Raw genomic sequence first — 20,049 nt, forward strand, 5'->3', positions numbered from 1 at the left:
AAGATTTTGACAGTTGCATTAAGTTCAACACTGAAAATCCTTCTTGGACTTTTGTGGTGTTTCAGATGCATTCTTTGCTGTTTGTAATAATGCAGAATCAGAACACTACATAAAGCAGTTGGTATTTAACTATAGGCACTGGTGTGTTTATGATTTATTTTTCCTCTTCCCCAGGCTCCAGGAACACCCATTATTGCACGACAGGTGACACCAACTACTATCATCAAGCAAGTGTCTCAGGCTCAAACAACAGTGCAACCCACGACAACGCTACAGCGTCCCCCGGTTGTGCAAGTGAGTGTGTAGGGAAGTGATGTGTGCATGAGACTGCCAGGCACTCAGGAAATGCAATTGCTCAGTGCAGGGAAGAAATGCCTTCTGGATTAGCCTTTCTAAGACATCTGCAGGTCTCAGTACATATTTTGGATGTACAGGTATAATTTTTTATATGTATATTGGTATTATTTCATATTACACCTGTACATATCTCCATTTAAAGGTACTGTGTTTGTAGTTTGTACAATCACAGAGCTGACTAAAATAAAATACTTTACCCTTTCTGCTTAAAGGAAGTGACAAGAATTCCCCTTGGATTTGGGGCTGTGGTGTTATTCCTGTGATGGATCTCAGTCCTCTGAATTCTGCAGCAAAATTTAAAATTGCAAAGATGACTGCACTGGCAGCCTTCTCTTCCTGAAGCCTTCTCCCTTTCACATGAGTCTGCTTTGGTCTGTGTCCTTCTGGAGACTGATAACTCACAGAGAGACTGATGTCAGTCTGGGCTGGCCTCTATTGATTTTGGGCTTGCTTGGACTTTTTTTTTGAGATGTCAAGAGTTTAAAAAGCAGTGTAACAGTGTGAAATTCTCCACATGGCTTCCAGGCAGCAGTGATACAATATGATTGCTGTCGCCTAATCTGTCTCATTGTGCTTTCTTCCTCCTTTGAGTAGACAGGATTAGAGAGTTTTAATTTAAAACATGCAGGTTGTGCTATGCATCCAGTTAACCTTTTTCCCCTCAGAGAGCCTTTCCCTATGCCAGTGATCTTTCTAGATCTAAGAGTTAATTTACCTAACTGAGTCTCCTTAATTTGCACTGCTGTTATACAGGACAAAAAAAAAAAAAAAAAAAAAACCACCATAATTCCATCTGTATATTTTGTGCTGTAATGAGCACACCATGGACTTCATTTATCCTGATTTAAAAAAAAATGAGACAAATCCTTGTCTCCCTTAGTTTCCCTCAAAATACCAAGAAAGTTAGCTTTGGCAACAGGGGAGCCTCCTTTTTTTGTGCATCTTTATATAAAGAGCAAGTTTACAAATGACTTGTGAACATTCCGAGTGTCAGTTGTAGCTTGGTAGGAATTTGTCTGTCAGACTGGGTTGATATTAATAATTAAACTGTTGGAAGCCCATGAATGAGCTGTGTATGTGAGAGGATCTTGCTTGTAATTGTGATTCTTTGGAGCCGATATTTCTACTTCAAATTACCAATTTGTCTACAAAAGTAGAAAAATGTTTTGTCCTGTTGTTTATCACAAACACCTCGGTAAGACCAAAGCTTTTGTGTCAATTGTGCCTTTTTAGAAATTCCTCCCTTTGGAAATGGCATTTAATGAAACAGGCAAAAAGATAAATTGAATTCACAGGAATTCAGCACTGGTTTTAGCTGAGTTTTGAAACCCCACCGGCTGAGATTATTTTTATGGCATTTTATTCAGTGACCAAAAATCGCGCAATTTTCAATCAATTTTTGGAATTCCCGTTTCCAATGTTTTTAGTGCCATCTGGTGGCCGTTTCCTTCCACTGCACCAGACCATGAGCAACTTATTTATAGCAGCAGTGAAAGGTGTTCTACTGCCCTGTGGCTCATCTTCTGTTTGATGGCTCAGGAAAACAGCCTCTTGGTACGTTCCACAGAAAATAATCTCGTGTTTTTATTCTCTGCAGCCTCAGATTGTTCTGGGTGGTACTGCACAAACAACCACACTGGGGACAGCAACAGCTGTACAAACTGGAACTCCTCAGAGAACAGTGCAAGGGACAACGGCCACCTCCACTGCTGCCACAGTAAGATTCTGAGAATTGTAACATCTCTTTTTATGCACTCACATATGCATGATGTGCATATATGCAAATACATGTAAACACAGATGGGAGTGGAGGTTAGTAAAGATGCAGGAATTCTGTGAGCTGTTGACCTTGAAAAGGTAAACTTTAATAGAGCCATATAAATTTATAAGGTGTGGGTAGAGGTCACTTGAATTTCGATAGTTGTCAAAGTGTTTTTGTTTCTGTAACAGTATTAAAGCAGTCATTTAAAAAATACATTAGATATATTTTATAGAGCAATGAATTGTTCAGCACTGTAGAAGAGAATCAGTATGAGAAGGGATAAGCAGCTAGCACTGATTGATTCAAGCTGCATGTTTCCAGGATGGCAAAACAGGGAGAATCCATGTACTATGCACTGTGAAACAACAGCTTTACTATTTTTTGTCCTGCTAAAACATGTATTTTCCCATATCCAATGTGCCATTCTTAAAATACTTGGTGTTTCTTAATTTCATGAAGAATCACAATTCCTTAAATTTTGGTAACAAAAATGTACAATATGTGTGAGTATATGAAAAAAAATAATAATTTCAGTCTGTTTATGCTTTAAGGTAAGGGATATGTATCTATAAATATTACTCTGTAATAGTAATACTACTCTGTACTGATGAACTAAAGGACTTTATTTCATGGAGTATATGGTCAGACCAATATTAAGAGGAGTTTGTCTTCGTTTCTCTGATTGTTTTCCTTTTACCATTCCTTCTAAGGAAACTATGGAAAATGTGAAGAAATGCAAAAACTTTCTGTCCACATTAATAAAACTGGCATCATCTGGAAAACAGTCCACCGAGACTGCAGCTAACGTGAAGGAATTAGTACAGAATCTGCTGGTAAGAAAAGCTCATCAGAAGTTGTAAAATACAGTATCTGGGCAAATTCAGACTCAGAATTGGTTTTTTGTGGTTTTTTTTTTTTTTGACAGTGGACAGAGTTTATAAAATCGGAGCTAAGTCAAATTAACTATGCCTCTTCTGAATTAAAATAGGTGGATAAATTTTCCATTAAGTTTATTACTGCTTATATTCATGCATGAGAACATGAATTCAGTTGGAGTGTGAGTAATGCAAGTAGTGGCTGTTTAAATTCTACATTTTGATAAAACAATTAATAAAAACATGTATTACGTACTTGAGGGAAAACACTACAGCTGGTGCAATAGCTGACTGTAGGAAATCACAAGTTTTTACAAAAAAAAAGGTAACAAATGTTGCCTGATACTAATATAAAAGTTTGACATATTTAATATTTATAGAATGAGTACCAGTATTGCTTAGCCTACTTGTTAGCAACCTATAAGTTATGGTGAAGCTGTGTATTCCAGCATGCAGTAACCAGAGGTCTTTAGGTCTTATTACTTGAAATTTGTAGTAAAGTTGGTTACTACCATAAAGCTATTGGTAACTAAAAACAGTGAAGGATGATAAAACCACTTATTTTCAGTATGTTACCAAGCCTTAATTTTTTTTTAGTGTTGGATATCTGTAAAAATTAATTTCTACAAGTTTGTTCATTTGGATTTTCTGTTTTGAAGGATGGAAAAATTGAACCAGAAGACTTTACCAGCAGGCTCTACAGAGAACTTAATTCTTCACCTCAACCTTACCTTGTGCCTTTCCTGAAGGTAACTTCTCTTCACTACTCTTCCTTTATCTCTGTGCTTATATATCAGCAGCAATGAGCACAAGCACATCCTTTGCCTTTATAGGTGGACTTCCAAAATCACGTCAATGGAAGTTTTAAATGGTGCCTGGTTAGGCTTTTGCTCCCTCAAAAAATACTTTTTGTGTCTTAGTTCCTAGAGTTTGTTACTGTGATTCATTGGCACAGTCAGTAATATAACTTCTACCATGGGTGACACATTGTAGCTCTTTTGAGAAATCTGAAAAGTTTTCTTGTTATGACTTAAACCACAAACCTATGAATCTTCCCTGCTGTTCCAGTTTGACTTTTAAGCTGTAGGATGACAGTCAAGGAAGGCAGCATGGCCTTGGGTTGTTAAATACATACCAGGGGTTCCAAGTAGGCTGCCTAGCTTAGATGCCCATGATATCCAAATGGTATTGTCCCTCTGTCCTGCTTATTAAATAGGAGCAGGTTGGTATTTCTGTGTGCTCACCTTTCCTCGGGTGCAGGCAGACCAATCCAATGGACTGAAACGAAACGCGTCGCTTCTTGACAATTATATTGTGTGAGCCAGGATTAAACAACTCAACCAAACTCTTTCTTTTCCCCTTTTCAGAGGAGTTTACCTGCCTTGAGACAGTTAACACCAGACTCTGCAGCTTTCATTCAGCAGAGCCAGCAGCAGCAGCCGACGACGCAGGCGACGATAGCCACGATCCCGTCGGTGGCGGCCGTGCTGATGAGCTCCTCGGTGCAGCGCACGGCGGGCAAGGCCACTGCCACTGTCACCAGTACCCTCCAGCAACCTGTCATCAGCCTCACTCAGCCCACACAAGTTGGTGTCAGTAAACAAGGGCAGTCCACGCCACTGGTATGTGAGCTGAAGTGCAGCGTTTGTTATTGCACAGGGTTTCATTTTGATAGTACTTCTTAAGTTGGTGGCTTAGCTCAGTCAAAGATCTGAGAAAAAAAGTATAACTTAAATTGCATCTTGGTTAAAGTGCTCTTAGGGTTTGTTCTTGCCACCTGATTCTCAGATTATTTACAGTTCTTTTTTTTTTCCTTATTATTTGCAGGTTATCCAACAGTCTCAAAAAGCAGGGGCATTGATAAGGCCTCCACAAGTAACGTTGACACAGACCCCCATGGTGGCATTGCGGCAACCACACAGTCGTATTATGCTCACCACTCCTCAAATCCAACTGAATCAGCTTCAGACAGGTAACAGGTCAAGATACTTGTGATATGCCATATTTGATAGCATTACCTGAAGTGTGATTTGCCCAGAGAATTTGTTGATACCCCATTCCTGGAAGTGTTCAAGGCCAGGCTGGATGGGGCTTGGAGCAGCCTGGTCTAGTGAAAGGTGTCAGAGGGGTTGGAATGAGATGATCTTCAAGGTCCTTTCCTGCCCAAACCATTCTGTGGTTTTATGAATGTCAGTTCATAAGTGCCCTGTTTGTACTACTGCTAAAATCTTCCAATGTATAGTGCCATAGTGGCTGGGGGTACAGATCTATCAGGGCAGCATTGACAGAGAAATGGAATTATGTGGGAAGGGTCCTGTTTTTACCTGGGTGAAATGCTGACAGAAGCTATTGAGGTCAACTCTTTGTACCAGACCTATTGCCATAACTACCTGTGACTGGCTTGCACGTGTGAGCTCTTATTGATGGAGTACAAATCCTGTCTGTCTTCTTGCAGTACCTGTGGTAAAACCAGCAGTATTACCTGGAAACAAAGCTATTGCCACAGTTTCGACACAAGTAGCTGCTGCTCAGAAGAATAAACTGAAAGAACCTGGGGGAGGCTCTTTTAGGTGAGGAACTGTATGTTTATGCTTGGGCAGCTGAACTCAGACCTTCCTGGTGCTGAATCCATCTGGGGAAACTCACAATAACCTAGAGGTAGATTTTCTGGGGGCAGGTTTGCTTCTTCATTAAAGACTTCAACAAACAGCACTGGACATACTCGTGCCAGACTGGTTTTAGCATTTAGCTGGCACTAAACCTCATAAACAATTCCTGCCCAGACAAGCAAGTGGAATTCATTCCTTCACTTCTCCCAGCTCTGCTTGAGTTACTCAGTGAGGTACAGCCTGTCTTGGTGGTGAGGGCAGATTATTATTGTTTTGTAGTAGTGATTTGTCTGGTCTCTTGTTTCTCAAGGTGTGTTGAAACATTACGTAAGAAAGGATCTTGGAAAAAAACAGGAAGTACAAAATTAGTGCTCTTTGAAGTCAAAGCAGTAATTTCTCATTTACAAACAAATGAGTTGTGTTTTATTATATCACGGAAGCAAATAAAATGTAAAATTAATTATTCATGTTTATGGTGGAATTCATTATGTGCAGCTGTGGTATCATAGCAGTGTGTGCAGATAAGCACTAAATGTTATGATTATAATAAATTTTTCTTCCTTTAAGGGATGATGATGACATTAATGATGTTGCATCAATGGCTGGAGTCAACTTGTCAGAAGAAAGTGCTCGGATATTGGCAACAAACTCTGAGCTCGTGGGCACATTAACAAGATCCTGTAAAGATGAAACCTTCCTTTTCCCAGCACCTTTACAAAGAAGGATATTAGAAATAGGTATGTTCCTTTATCTTGAACATTAATAAAAAAATATTTCACTACTCTTAGGTTTAATTCAAGGCATTTTCCAAAGAAATTGGTTTGAATAAGTAAAAGTTGCTGGAGTCGTTACCTTCTGGTATTTTCTGGTATATTCATATATATATATATATATATATATATATATATATATATATATATATATATATATATATATATATATATATATATATATATATAGTATATTCAGATATTGTGGGAAATCATTTGTCTTATGAATAGTGCCATGGAATATCAAATATAGATTAGCCTTCTAAAGTGATAGCAATTCAACATCAAAACTACTCAATCTGGCTGAAAGTCTGACTGTATAAACTAATAAGGTGTATCAAGCATGACACGAACAATGAAGTAAACCCAGAAGCACTTTTATCAGCTTTAGTTAGTAATTTAGAATTGATGGTGGAACAAAAAGCAATCCTGAATTCTTTGTTACACTGTACTACACAGCATTTATTAACAGATTGTCAATTTTGTTAAACTAATATGAATTTTAATATGTGTGTAATTTCCTGTTTAATCCTTGTCTGAGAATAACCTGCAAATCACATTTAGAAAAAGGGATTAAAATTTCTATGACTGAGATTTTACGTATATTTAGTTGTATTGTAAAATGATTTTTTGCAACCCACTTGTGTTCTGATTGTAGGTAAAAAACATGGAATAACAGAAATCCATCCTGATGTAGTTAGCTACGTATCACATGCTACACAACAAAGACTACAAAACCTTGTGGAAAAACTATCAGAGACTGCTCAACAAAGGAATATTTCCTACAAGGTAACTGTATTTAATTGCTCAAATCAAATGCCAAAATTGCACAAATTCAGCAGGCTGTGGTGTTGACTGTAATGCAGGAGTTCAGGTGTTCTTTTTTCTGTGAAATCAGGTTGTTTATTCTCTTTGACTGATTCACCTTCCATTAAGATATTAATACACATGGGTGACTGGAGCTTTTCAGCTTGCATATACAAAATGGTTATAAAGAAATGCAGAGAAACTGTGCCCTCCCCTTTATTTATTATGTCAAATGTTTAGTGTGTGAGTGATTGTAGAGTCAGACAGATAAAAGCACTGCTTTGAATTCCCAGGAGACTGCTATCTGACAGATGTGTGTTCCTGATAGATGCAAATGCCTGAGCAGTGTTTAAAAAACCACACAGCTCTGTGAAATATGTTTGAGAGGTTAAAGCTGTGATGATATTAGTTTAGAAGTCAAAATCTGATGATTCATGGAATAGAACAAAATGCTTTTAAGAGTTCTAGCTGGTTTAACTGGTGTAAATATACTCCTGCTATTTGTCTGAAAAGGACAAAGTGAACATTGGAGCTTTGAATGTGTATGTTCTTCCCCAGTACAGTACAAGTTAACAGCTTTGTTTTTAAGGGAGTAATGAGAAACGTATTTGCTGTATTTTCAGGATGATGAAAGATACGAACAAGCAAGTGACGTTCGGGCACAGCTCAAGTTCTTTGAACAGCTTGATCAAATAGAAAAGCAGCGTAAAGATGAACAAGAAAGGGAAATTTTAATGCGCGCAGCAAAGGCAAGTGCTTGGCTTTCACACGTGTTTGCAAAGTGTCAGTTTTGACATCAAAACTGCAGAGTTTCTTTTCATTCTAAAACACTTGCAATGAAGGGGAAGACTAATCTTCAAAGATGGAACTTGATGAATGTGTTCTTAACTAGAGCTCAGTTTTGCTTTTCATTGTAAAGCATGGGAAACAGCTTCTTTGCCACTCTCATTGCATAGTCCCAAATTAAAAGGAGTCTTGAAATATCAGAGTTTTTGCATTTTGTGTTGGTAAAGAAAGATGAATTTTATAGCTTGGTGGTACTCTTAAATGTAATAGAGAGGTTACAGGTATTTTGGAGACTAGAAATAGAATTCAGAAAGATTTTTACAAATTGGAGAAATACAATAAATAGGAAGCAGTTGATGTAAACATGAATGTGAATATTAAACTGTGGTTCTACTCAGTGAATATAGAATGAATATGATTCGATAAGAGTACCCTAGAAATAATTCACAAAGCAACCTATGTTTTCTGTTAGTTTTGTGATCCAGCATGAGTTGACATGTCAAAATCCAAATTGATTTTGTTGTTGGCCTAAAGAATGTAAGGGATTAACAACACTCAGGATTTGATAGGATGAGAGGAAATGGCCTCAAGTTGCATCAGGGGAGGTTTAGATTGAATATCGAGAGCAATTTCATTACTGAGAGAGTTGTCAAGGCCTGGAACAAGCTGCCCAGGGCAATGGTTGAGTCACCATCCTTGGAAGTATTGTGTAGACATGGCACTTGGAGGCATGGTTTAGTGGTGGGCTTGGCAGTGCTGGGGAAACAGTGGACTTGATGTTCTTAAAGGTCTTTTCTAATCTAAATTATTTCATTAATCTAAAAGTATGACACACACAAGGAGTGCAGGTGCCCAGTGAAATGGGCAGTTGCTGATGTAAATGGTCTTGGGTCACTCAGGTGCACTTTGTTCAGCCTGCAGCCTGACCTGTGTGTGTAGGTGTAGCAGAAAGATCTGCTCTGAGTAAGTGCTTGGTTACCCAGCAAGGGGAGGAATTGTTCCAGAAAGTACAGGTCTGATTCCTTTGTTCATATGCAAAGTGTGTAATTCAGTTCACAGATCTGTGTAATTTGTGTCTTGTAATTTGTGTCTTGTAATGGTTGCATTTAAGACGTAATTGCCTGGCTACTCATTTGCTATCTTTAACAAAGCAGAAAAATGGGATGCCTTTTTCAAAAATAGGAAGGTTAAGAAAAGGAAAACTTTTAATTTCTAGACTTTGTTTACCACTGTTGCCCTCTGTAGGAGTGATAGGTATTCCCCACTTCCTGCTGAAATTTAAGAAAAGCTTTCATATATAATCTTTAACTGCTTTTGTAAGTGAGTTAATTTTTCTTTCTTTTCCTCCAACCACCTCCTGCTCATCCTTTATCAACACAGTCTCGATCTCGACAAGAAGATCCAGAACAGCTTAGGTTGAAACAGAAGGCCAAGGAGGTGAGTGCTGAGCTTAACATAAACTTTTATTTTGGAAGTTTTATTTTGGAGTTGAAAGAGAGATAATGACCCATCCTTGTTCTGGCACACACAGATGCAGCAGCAAGAGCTAGCACAAATGAGACAGAGGGATGCCAACCTGACTGCGTTAGCTGCCATCGGTCCCAGGAAGAAAAGGAAAGTAGATTCACCAGGATCTGGATCAGGGACAGAGGTACAGTATAATTGTCACTTTTGGTTTTGCTGCCTCAGCCTCTGTGCAAACCTTTCTGTTGAGAGCTTTTTCCCCAGTTTGTGGAAGCTCCCTGAGCAGCAGAAGTGTGTCGTGTTCAGATTTGCTCACTCCAAGGCCAGGATCAATTTTTAGCACCTGTAGTGGCGTAGGGAATAGAATCTGAGTGCTCATTCCCTGATTCATGGAACTGGAGGGACGTTAGAAAAACCATCTCTGATCTAACAAGTCTCAGCTTTTTGGACCTCTATAGTTCTGGAAGGAGATTTTTGTGTTTCAACCAATCTAACTTAAGTGCAGAGTAATGCTGAGGTAGGTGGGGTGGTAGAATTCAGTCACTGCTAAATTTGACAGCAGGAGTTTCAAATTACAGCAGCTTACCTAATTTTTCTCTTCAGCAGTTGATTTGCCTGAGTTTTAGTGTCTCCACAGCACATGAGTGTGACCAGTTCCATCTGATCAGGATGTTCTTGCACATCCTCTTTATATTCTACTGTTGAATCTGCCTTTTAAAAAATTCTCAGCAGACTAGGTATTGGAATGCTCAGTGTCTGATTCATTTAATTTACATTCTGGTACATGATTATCTGCTGTATTTCTAAACAAGTTAATAAACAAGAAATGGTATAAAATTGCTTTCTGCATGAGACATTCAATGTGGGATTTCTCTAATGTTTAAAAAGAATAAAACGTTCTTGAAAATTTTCATTTGTTGGACCAAAAGCTCTCTTTATAATTTGAGGATTTTCTCCCGTGGAGTTTTGTGTCTGATAGCAAGTGACAGAATAGTAATAGTTTAATAGTCCTGTTTAATACTCCTTGAGCATTCTTAACTTTCAGTGCTAAAGCATTTATACTGTAGAAAAGCCTCAAAAGAGTTCACCTTGTTTTATACTGAACTGCTGGAAGTAATAATTTACATATGCTTGACATAAAATGGTAGAGAAAAATTTGAATACTAGTAAATGTTATTTTTGTTTATAAAAAATCAAGTCTCTTGAGCATCTTTTATAAAGTAATTTTAAGTTTTGAAATTTACTAAAATGTCTGCTACTGAGAATAAGACTTGTTTTTATATAAGCTGACAAATTACTCTATTAAAGGTTTATGGATGTGGTTTCAAATTATGAAAATTACAGAATGGGGCACTTTGCAAAGATAGATGTGTACACAAATGAAGTTGTCTCAGAGGAATATGCTGAAGTACCTCATGCAGAGTTAATGTTGGTATTGCTTACTCCTGCATGCTCAGCTGTGCCACCTTAATGGTCTGTTAATGTCACTGAGGTTATGGGATGTATTTTGCATCCCCTGCGAACACTTGTTTGTATTTCATCTAAATCTGACTAATTTAGTTATCTTGGATTAATCACTGGTTAACCAATTAACTACAGGTTCTCTGGAAATCCAATCTTTTTGTCTGCTTAATTAAGAAGCAGCTGCCTTTGATCTGATACTCACAGCTGTGCTTTTGCTGCTGTGTCACTTGACATTTTTAAATTGGGCTCCACTTGTCACCATTTGTATGCAGTTTGTGGTTAAGGCATATTACAAGAAGTGTGGGAAAAAAAGGTTTGTTGTTACTTAGACACAGTTTTGTAAATGGAAGCTTTTGATGTCTACAAATGCTGACTCTTAATTACATGTAAAATCACTTCATAGTAGTAATTGCACTGTTTTGTTTCCAAATTCAACAAAATAGCTTGCTGTCACTTTGGGAGTTTTATGTCCATGTGATTTTACTGAAAGTTACCAAAAAGCTTTTTAACTTATTCCATACATAATTCTGTGTCTTTAATGACTCCTAAAATTTTATCTTTGCATTTCCAGTATTATGGTCTACATAATAAAACTCAGGCTTGAGCTTTCACTAAAGAATATTTAAAAAATAAGAATAAAACCCCTTCCACCCATTCTTTCTCTTCTCTAGCAATCATACGTATGTGAGAAAATTTTATTAGTGTCCAGTACTTTCCTGCATCTTCTGATTTCCACTGAAGTTGGTGCAAATTAGATGGCCAAATTGTGCAAGTGCCTTAAAATATCCCTTGAAAATCCAGCCTTTGAGCAGCCCTAACAACAGGATTTTAGGGATTTGGTGTTTGCTGGGTCAACAGAATGCTTGAAAACAGAATCAAAAATAAACACAAAGATCTGACTTTAATGTTAGCACTGTGGTGAAGCAAGCTCACCTGCACTGACCAGAGTTCTACTAACCCAGAGTGATCATTTCTAGTGCAGGTTTAGGTTGGTTTGATCATCAGTAATGTTAATTGATTAAATACATTACTTTCACACTTATTAGTGGGAGCCTCAGCAGTTTATTCACATGGCTCATGCACTACTCTAAATTTGGGCTTTTTTTCAAGTCTGGGGTGTTTTTATTTAGAAAAAAAATTGAAAATCCTCCAAACACAGTGGCAGATCAGTCTTTATTCACTGCTGGGGTGTGTTTGGTGTCGTGAAGTATAAAAGTTTCATTAAAAAAGAAAAGATAACATAGAGAAAAATGAATGCGTAGCTGAGCCTCAGAAATCGAGCCCGTTCCCAGAAGAAGTCATTATTCAGTAAATTCCCTGGCAGCGGACAAAGATTCCCGGCTGGAAGTTGGGGGCACAGCCTGGATTCCGCTCCGCGCGCGCCATCTGCCGGCCGCTGCGCGGTGCTGCAGCTGCTCCCGGCCCGCTCCCTCCCCGCCCTTCCGTGCCGCTCGTTTGTCCTGCCGCTTCGGGAAACTCCCGGTGCACCAGCGGGATGAGTGATGCCGAGAGATGGAGAAGCATTCAGGGGTCATTAGAGAATATGCGACTGTGTCTAGGAAAGCTTCTCCTAAATTTAGGCCTGAGCTTGGTTACAGCTGTTGTCATCAGAAGGAGAGCACCCTGCCGTGGAGATCAGGAGGATCTAGGACATGATTCAAGGCCTCAGAGTCCTGGGAATAGGACTGCTCCCCAGGTCATCCACAGCTCCTTGGCATCTGTGTGCTGAGACTGTGAAGAATCCTGTCCTTTCAGTTTGGTTTGGTTTGGTTGTTGGGATTGCCTGTCCTTAGCGCCTTCCTGAAAACACAGGCACTGCTTTGGGGCTTTTTTGTCTGTATTGAATGACACTGAAAACTTGTGATTGTTCAGCTGTTGTTAATAAATCAGAATTAAAAAGGAAATCTCTAATCTGGTAGCCTACAGCTGCCTGACTATGTAGAGTTTTTAGGTCACACGTTTTCTCTGAAAAGTTTTGGAATGCTTTCAGGCATGGACTGACTGACCTGTTCTCGTGCTTTCCAGGGATCTGGTTCAAGTGCAGCAGTCCCAGGCAGCTCTGGAGTTGGAACAACCAGACAGTTTACGCGACAAAGGATAACGCGGGTGAACCTCAGGGACCTCATATTTTGTTTAGAAAATGAGCGAGAGACAAGCCATTCACTATTGCTATACAAAGCATTCCTTAAGTAAAATGGAAAAGATCAAGGTATTTTTGACGGAGAGACGCCTGAGGACATTTTTTAATATATTTGCAAATGACGCCTTTTTGTAACAAGCGAATGGGATATTGTTTAAAAAACAACCACCTCTTTACATGGAACAGTTTTATATTCCTGTTTATAAATAAACTCTTCAGTGTGAGAGAAACACATTTCTGTAACAGTGAGGATACTTACAAGGCCTGTGGATACTATAAAAGGACAATTAAGTTTTAACTCATCTCTTGATTGAGTGGCCTTCTTGCCAAACAAGCCATATATAAAGACTGATGGAATCGTTTAGCAAATAACTAGCTACCCTTTGTCAGCCCTGTAGCAGTTTCAACATTAATTGTTCATTTTAGTTCAGTTTTATTCAACTAAATCCATTACATAGGCATATGTCTACAGCAGATGACCTCATTTCGTTTAGCTTTTTTTTTTTTAAACAGTCAGTTAGCAAAGCAAACTGATTTTTTTAAAGAATATTTATCTTTCCCCCAAATGCTCAAAATCTAGAGGGATATACAGTTAATTTTAAACATAACCTCAATTTTAATCACATTATTGCTTATTAGAGGCCCTGAAATCCCATAAAGGAGGGTTACTTCTGAATGTTTTAGCAGCATCTGTAAAAATGCATTTTATTTGCTATAGTTTGTAAAGCTGTAAAGTTAAAAAAGGAAAAAAAGGAAAAAAAGAGAAACCTTTTCAGCATAAATATATTTTACTTGCACTGTGTTTTTTAGCTAAAGTGAAAGCTTAGATTAAATAAAATCAAAAGTTGAGAGGAATCATCGAAAGACTTTCTCAGTGTGAATCAAGTGTTGAAAAATGGTTGGTGTATTTTGTCAGTAATTGTACATAATTTTTGGCACATAACATAAAAATGGCTATGTAAACTATAATTATTTTGCTAAAAGACTGTATGCAAGCTGTGGGCCTACTTTAAAGATGTCCAGAGCAAAGTCCCTTCTTTGTACCTATTTTTTTATTACAAATATACTAATTGGTTCTTTATATTTTCAGAGGTTATTGTATTAAATTGTCTATTGATAGTACTTTTATGACTGTAAATACTTTGGCTTTCTTTGTGTGGACTCTCATGGTAGAATTTAACTCTTGCGTGTAAACTGAATGCTGATCAGTATTTTTATCAACACCTGACAACTGTTACACCCCTTTTATTTTGTCTTTTAGGAAATCCTGTCTTTCCATTTTTTTTTTCATGTAAATTTTGCACAGTTACTTGTTCATATGTAAATATTTTACTTTCAAAAATGAAGTTTTTAATTGCTATTGTTTTATATAGGATTGAAAGAAAATTAACTCCTTTATTAAAAACAAATTTATCTGTATTTGCTAATGTATTTTTCTCTCTAAATCTTTTCTCCACTTGGATTTATTTTTCTTGGTACAGTAAAAGATGAGTCTGCTGGAGGGGATTGTTTGCTAAAGATGCACTTTATACTGTTTTGTTTTATCAGTGTTTTGGAACTATGTGATTTCATGAATCTTGGCATTTGATTGTTGTCTTAAGGGTCTTGGAGTAGCATCAGTGGACAGTGGGTTTGGTTTGGTTGGTTTTTAAGCAGGGAAAGGTGTCTGAAACATCTGAAATATTTTGTGTTTGTCTAGTGAAGGTTTAATAAAACAGCCTCTCCTTGGGGGCAGCCTGCTCCCTCCAACACAGCTAAAGTGGTTTGCTGAAGAAAGTAGGACATCAAACACGATTTGGAGCACAGTTATGAAAGAAAATAATCAGGGAGACTTCTGATTATCAACGTGAAAATCTTAGAAGCATCTCTGATGTTCTGCACTGAATATTTAGCTTTTGGGTTGTATTTTTTTTAATTCCTCCTCTCATGGGCCACTTAACCTAATAATTTTGAGGGCCTAATCCTGCTGGTACATTAATTTGCAGATTATTCGTTGCATACAGACAAATCTGCCCACGGGCTGCTGCCCCAAGCCCTGCTGTGAACAGGCACTGGCAGCAGGCCCCTGGGAGATCAGTGTCTCTGAAAAAGAGGATCAGCTCCTAAAGGGATGTGCTCACCTGACACCCTGTGTGACACTGACCCCGAGACTCATTGTTTGTAAACTCCAAACCTTTAAGTTGTGTCATGGTATTAAGTGGAAAGAAACACCTTTGACTTTTGGCCAAAACACTGTCAGAGCATCCCTTGAACTGTAGCAGGAGCTGGTTGTAATTGTTAATCACCACTGACTGGGCACAGTGTCTGCAACTGGGGCAGGTAAGTGGGGAAGAAACTGAAAACTTAAAAGTTATTTCCTGGTGTGCTGTTCTTTGCTCTCCCTGCTCGGTAGCTTGGAAATATTCTAGAGAGGTCAAGGGAGGAGGAAGAGATCTCTTGTAAGAGGAGAGCCCTTGGTTCTGTTTTAAATAACATTAGTTTTAAGTGCACAGACAGCCCTTCACTCCATATAATTTTTTCTCAGCTAAAATATAAATGTTCCCATTAGTCAGAAAAGCTGGTAGCATCCATCTCCCTCCAGTAGTTCAAATTCATGGAGTTTTGGACTGGGGAATTGGCACATTATTGTCAGTACACTGGTGCTGTGAGGAGTTCTCACAGCACAGCAGTTGAAGACTTTTGTTCATTTTTTGTTGGTTATTTTATGATAAAACTGGTAACTGTTTTTGAAGCTGCTCAGAAATTTGACATTTCAAAGTCACAGCTGAGGAGGGGTGGCATTTACAGGGCAATACCTGTGTACAGCAGCATTCCTCTTGTGTGTTAGTGACCTGTAGAGAGAGAAATTATGATTCTTTCCTGGCCCCAAAGCTTGTGCAGCTCCACCAGAGACTGGGGTTGACCATGGAAGAGAATTTACTGCCCCTTTCCTTGGCTCTCTGTACCAAGACTGATGCACCTTTGTTGTAAGCACCCCCAAAACTGCAGTTTGCCACAGCTGGCACGTTCTGTGTGTGAGTCAGTGAGGGTTTATTGCACCTTTATTTTATCACACTCTTTCAGCTCAGTGTCAGGGACAGGTTCCTTCTCTCTTGTAAGTCTGTGACTTGCAGTGAGCTCTCTGCCCTGTTTTACGGAAGTCTTGATGTCCCTGTATTTTTTTAACACCCTTGATCGGGTACTGCATAGCTCTAATGTTGCTGAACTGTTGATATCATTATTTTCCCAGCAGAAAAATTGATCAGAACAGGTAGGATAGAATAAGGCATTCTGAATTCAGCCTGTTCTTATTTCACAGGTTTATAATTAAATAAATACATCTTCAGGAAACCTTTTAATATATAGTGAGAGATGCATGCATGATAAATAACACCAGTTTCACAGTAATTAAGATTTTATTGGAGGTTTCCCTGTGATTCAAGTTTCCCCACATTTCTGAGATTGTCTAAATTGCAAATTTAAAAGAACTCCAATGACAGTTTTAACTGTTTTCTTAGGTTTACAGCTGTTTGTCCATCTGCAGAGAAGAGTCTTGACTATTGGGGTAAGTGAGGGAGGGTGGCAGCTGGGCTGGGGTGGTGGCACTTTCAGGAGTGACATTTCCCTGCAGTGTGGGAGTGTGGATCCACCTGCCCAGGTGAGTGTGCAGAGCCCTGTGCTTGGCTGTGCAAGGTGGGAGGGTCCCTTCTTCAAAGAATTCCAGTGCTTGTGCCAGGATTTTTGCGCAGCAGGGCTTTAGGCAAGGACCTGATGTGTTAAAATCTGTAAAGTGCCAGGAGGAAAAGGTTTAGGTAGTATGAGTTGATCCCAATCTTTAGATTTTTGGGAAAGCCATGCCAGCAGCCCCCCTGGAAAGGATTGCTCCTCACTATTTGGGGAGGTTTTTTATCAGGTGACATTTCCCTGTCTATGGAAGTTGCCAGGCTGATGAATTTGGGAGAAGTTTCTTGGAGGGGTAAATGGGGAGGGCAGCACCTTAAGGGCTGCTCTGCCATGGCTGACCTGACTTTTATTTGCCCACCACCAAAGCTTCCCCCAGTTAGGATATCCCACAGGATGACAACTAGGGAAATTAAAACTGCATTTTAATAGCCCAGATCTGTCTTCCTCCTGCAAGTCTGTGGCCAAATCCTGCACTCTCCCCTCTCCCACTGGAGTCCTGGGAATGGTTGTGCCAGAGCCCAGCAGGGGCAAGCCAGAACTCCTTCATTTTGTGTTGTTACTAGAGGCCACAGAGCTGTGAGAGAAAGGGAATGCATTCTTTAAAACTTGCTGTTGGGAATTCAGTCATGTTTTCTTGTGTCAGCTGAGGGAAACTTTCCCAGTGCTGCTGCAAGGTGTGGGAAGGCAAGGGGAGCTCTGGGCACATTCTGAGGAGGCCTCGTAGCCACTGCCTGATCTTACTTTGTTCTGCCCCTTCAGAAATAACTTTTCTGTGAAACAGTTTATCTTCCCTTTGTTTTCCTGCTCAGCTTATTTACTGTTATTCTCTGGAAGCAGCTGGGTTGCACCCTGTTTGGTTTCCTCCTGGGAGTTTCCCTGTTCTGAAGTCAACAGAGGACTTGTACAAACAACACAAACAGCGTTTGGGCTGTGATATGGTACCATACTGCTGTGAAAGTGCTGCATAAATGCATAACAAATCTGGCTTTTACTGCTCTGTAAAAGTACTGCATGGTTTAACTTAAGCACTTATGTACTTTTTCAATCCAATAACAAAATCAAGTTGCCAAAAAAAAAAAAAAAAAAAGTTGTGAGTGCTTTCTAGTTTGCTGTGATGCATTTGGTGCTCTAATTTCAAGCGAACACTTTGGAGGGTTGCCCAATTATTGCAGATTGGAATATGAAGAACAATATATCTAATTTCCCAGGAGAGCAACGTGCTGATGTTTAGGCACAGCCTTGCTCAGTGAAAATGAAAATCCTCATGTCATGTTGAGTGTGCCACTGTTCAGCTCCTTTGCTCCACTTTGAGAGGGACAAGAGTAAAATTTGGGTAAGTTATAGGCAAGGCTCTTCATCTTCAGGTGGAATTGGTGGGACTGATTGTTTATATTTGAGAAATAAGAGTTAAGTTCCTTTAAAAATAATTATATTCTCACTTTCCACACTGATGCACAGCAGTGGTGTGTGATTTGAAGTTGTGGGAGGGTTTCCTTCCTGTAGTAGTTTTGTTTGCCCTTTTCATTCTATTTGCATGGTGTGAAATCCTACTTTTCCTATTTACTCCTACTCAAGTGGTGGGAATATATTTTGTGTGTATTTGCTGATTCTTGATACTGATATTTCAAGGTCTCCATTTAGAGCACAGCTCTAAACCAGCTGTGCTGGTGGGGCTGAGCGTGCCAGTGGAGATGGGCACCATTCCCATCCAGCCCTCTCCTCCCCAAACCCAGGGGAGGCCTGTCCCTCCCGTCCCTTCAGCGTGATCCCAGAAAAACTCCCCAACATTCAGTTCCCTGATGGAAAAACGCCCAGGAGCTCATGTGGGCAGGGTGAGGGCAGGAGCTGACAGCTGGGAAGGGGAAAATGAGAGACCTGGACAGCTGAGGAGTGAGGCAGTGCAGGGTGGGTGAGGTGGAAGCTCTGACTACATTCATCCTATGGGAATGTGCCTGGCGCTGCCCATAAATTAAAAAAAAAAAAAAATAAATACCCTAAAAATAGCTAAACCTGATATCTACACAACACAAAGCAGGTCTGTGTGAGCATCCCCATCTCCTTGGCAACAGAAGCAGTCAGGGAGCAGGGAAGGTGGAGTCTGGTGGGTGAGTGTGGTCAGCAGTGGCCGTGGAGAAGGTGAGGGCTCAACCCCCCAGTGCCAACATCACATTCTTGAGAGGGAAGTGCTGTCTTGGAGGGTTTGTAGCCTTGGATGGATTCTTCTGTGAGTTTCTGAAGTTGCTTTGTGAGCATGGAGGGAAGGTCAGGAGGTTTGGGATCCCCTGGGCTCCTCCTGACATGAGCTGCCCCTGCACCCAGCCCACCTAATTTATGGACACACACACACACACACACACATACACACACATATATATACACATACATTAAATATGTGTGTCTGTATATATAGTTGTGTATAAATACATGCATACACTGAGAGATATTTATAAAAGTCAGCTTTATATATGGGAAAGTTGCATGTTTTTGATGCATGCAAGTGGGGCTGACTCTGTGCCCCACCAGCTCTCCTGTATCCCTGATCCTGACAAAAGCTGATTTTGCAAAACTGGGGAGTGTAAGTGTCACTCAAAGCTGCTTAAAGGTATAAAATGGAATCATTCTATAATTGTCTAGCAAGGAGCCTCCTGGATGTTTGATCCTGCACATGGAAAATGCAGAGGGATGCTCCCTCTGAGGATGGGGATGCTAAGGAAAGTTTTCAAGGAAAATTCCTGGTCTTTTTCCCCTTATATCCAGCGAGCACTCTGGTTGTAGAGTATTTTGTGGCTGGATTTGGAAAGGGAGTGGTGTGAGGAAGTGTGAGAAGCTGAGGGGAAAAAAGAAATCAAAGTGTTGACAAAGTAGTTCAGCACTCAGCAGGAGTTTAATGGTAGAGAACGGGGCAGTGTGGAGCCGGGTGGGGATGAGGAAAGAGGTCAGCGCTGGGCTCTCCGTGCCCTGGGGGTGAGGGAGAAGGCAATAATGACCCCTGGGAAAAATAATACAAAGAGGTGAGAATCGTGGAGGCAGCTGGTCCTGGTTTTCCCGTGCCTCCACCTGTCAGAGGGGATTAACACCGACTGCATCCCATCCCATCAGCTGAATTCCCGCTGAGGGAGGACATGGAAACCCTCGGCTGGGAAACGCTCTGTAATTGCTGTTATTTCATTAGGAAGGAGCCGTATCCGTTTTCTCCCTGCTCAGGGAAAGGCTGGGAGCCCGCACGGCCGGCTCGCCTCGTCAGGCGGCAGAGGGTGCTCTGAGCCCGGCTACGCCGCGCCCGAGCGCTCCGGCTCCGGCCCCGCACAGCCCCGCTCCAGCTCCGCACAGCCCCGCTCCATCCCCGCTCCAT

General features: G+C 40.1%; 1 protein-coding gene across 1 annotated transcript in view; it reads left to right on the forward strand.

The window, feature by feature from the left end:
- TAF4 (TATA-box binding protein associated factor 4) overlaps positions 1–14,538 on the forward strand; it is a 37,046-nt gene extending 22,508 nt beyond the window's left edge. Inside the window, exons 4-16 of the mRNA XM_053958788.1 lie at positions 175–294; positions 1,955–2,074; positions 2,830–2,952; positions 3,654–3,743; positions 4,362–4,616; positions 4,822–4,966; positions 5,450–5,564; positions 6,171–6,340; positions 7,032–7,162; positions 7,804–7,929; positions 9,347–9,403; positions 9,498–9,617; positions 12,920–14,538. Of these exons, the coding sequence (XP_053814763.1) occupies positions 175–294; positions 1,955–2,074; positions 2,830–2,952; positions 3,654–3,743; positions 4,362–4,616; positions 4,822–4,966; positions 5,450–5,564; positions 6,171–6,340; positions 7,032–7,162; positions 7,804–7,929; positions 9,347–9,403; positions 9,498–9,617; positions 12,920–13,087 (1,740 nt within the window). The 3' untranslated portion in view covers positions 13,088–14,538. The remainder of the gene's footprint in view (positions 1–174; positions 295–1,954; positions 2,075–2,829; positions 2,953–3,653; positions 3,744–4,361; positions 4,617–4,821; positions 4,967–5,449; positions 5,565–6,170; positions 6,341–7,031; positions 7,163–7,803; positions 7,930–9,346; positions 9,404–9,497; positions 9,618–12,919) is intronic.
- Positions 14,539–20,049: the final 5,511 nt, after the last annotated feature.

Source organism: Vidua chalybeata, chromosome 17 (genome assembly GCF_026979565.1).
Source record: "Vidua chalybeata isolate OUT-0048 chromosome 17, bVidCha1 merged haplotype, whole genome shotgun sequence".
Taxonomy (NCBI): domain Eukaryota; kingdom Metazoa; phylum Chordata; class Aves; order Passeriformes; family Viduidae; genus Vidua; species Vidua chalybeata.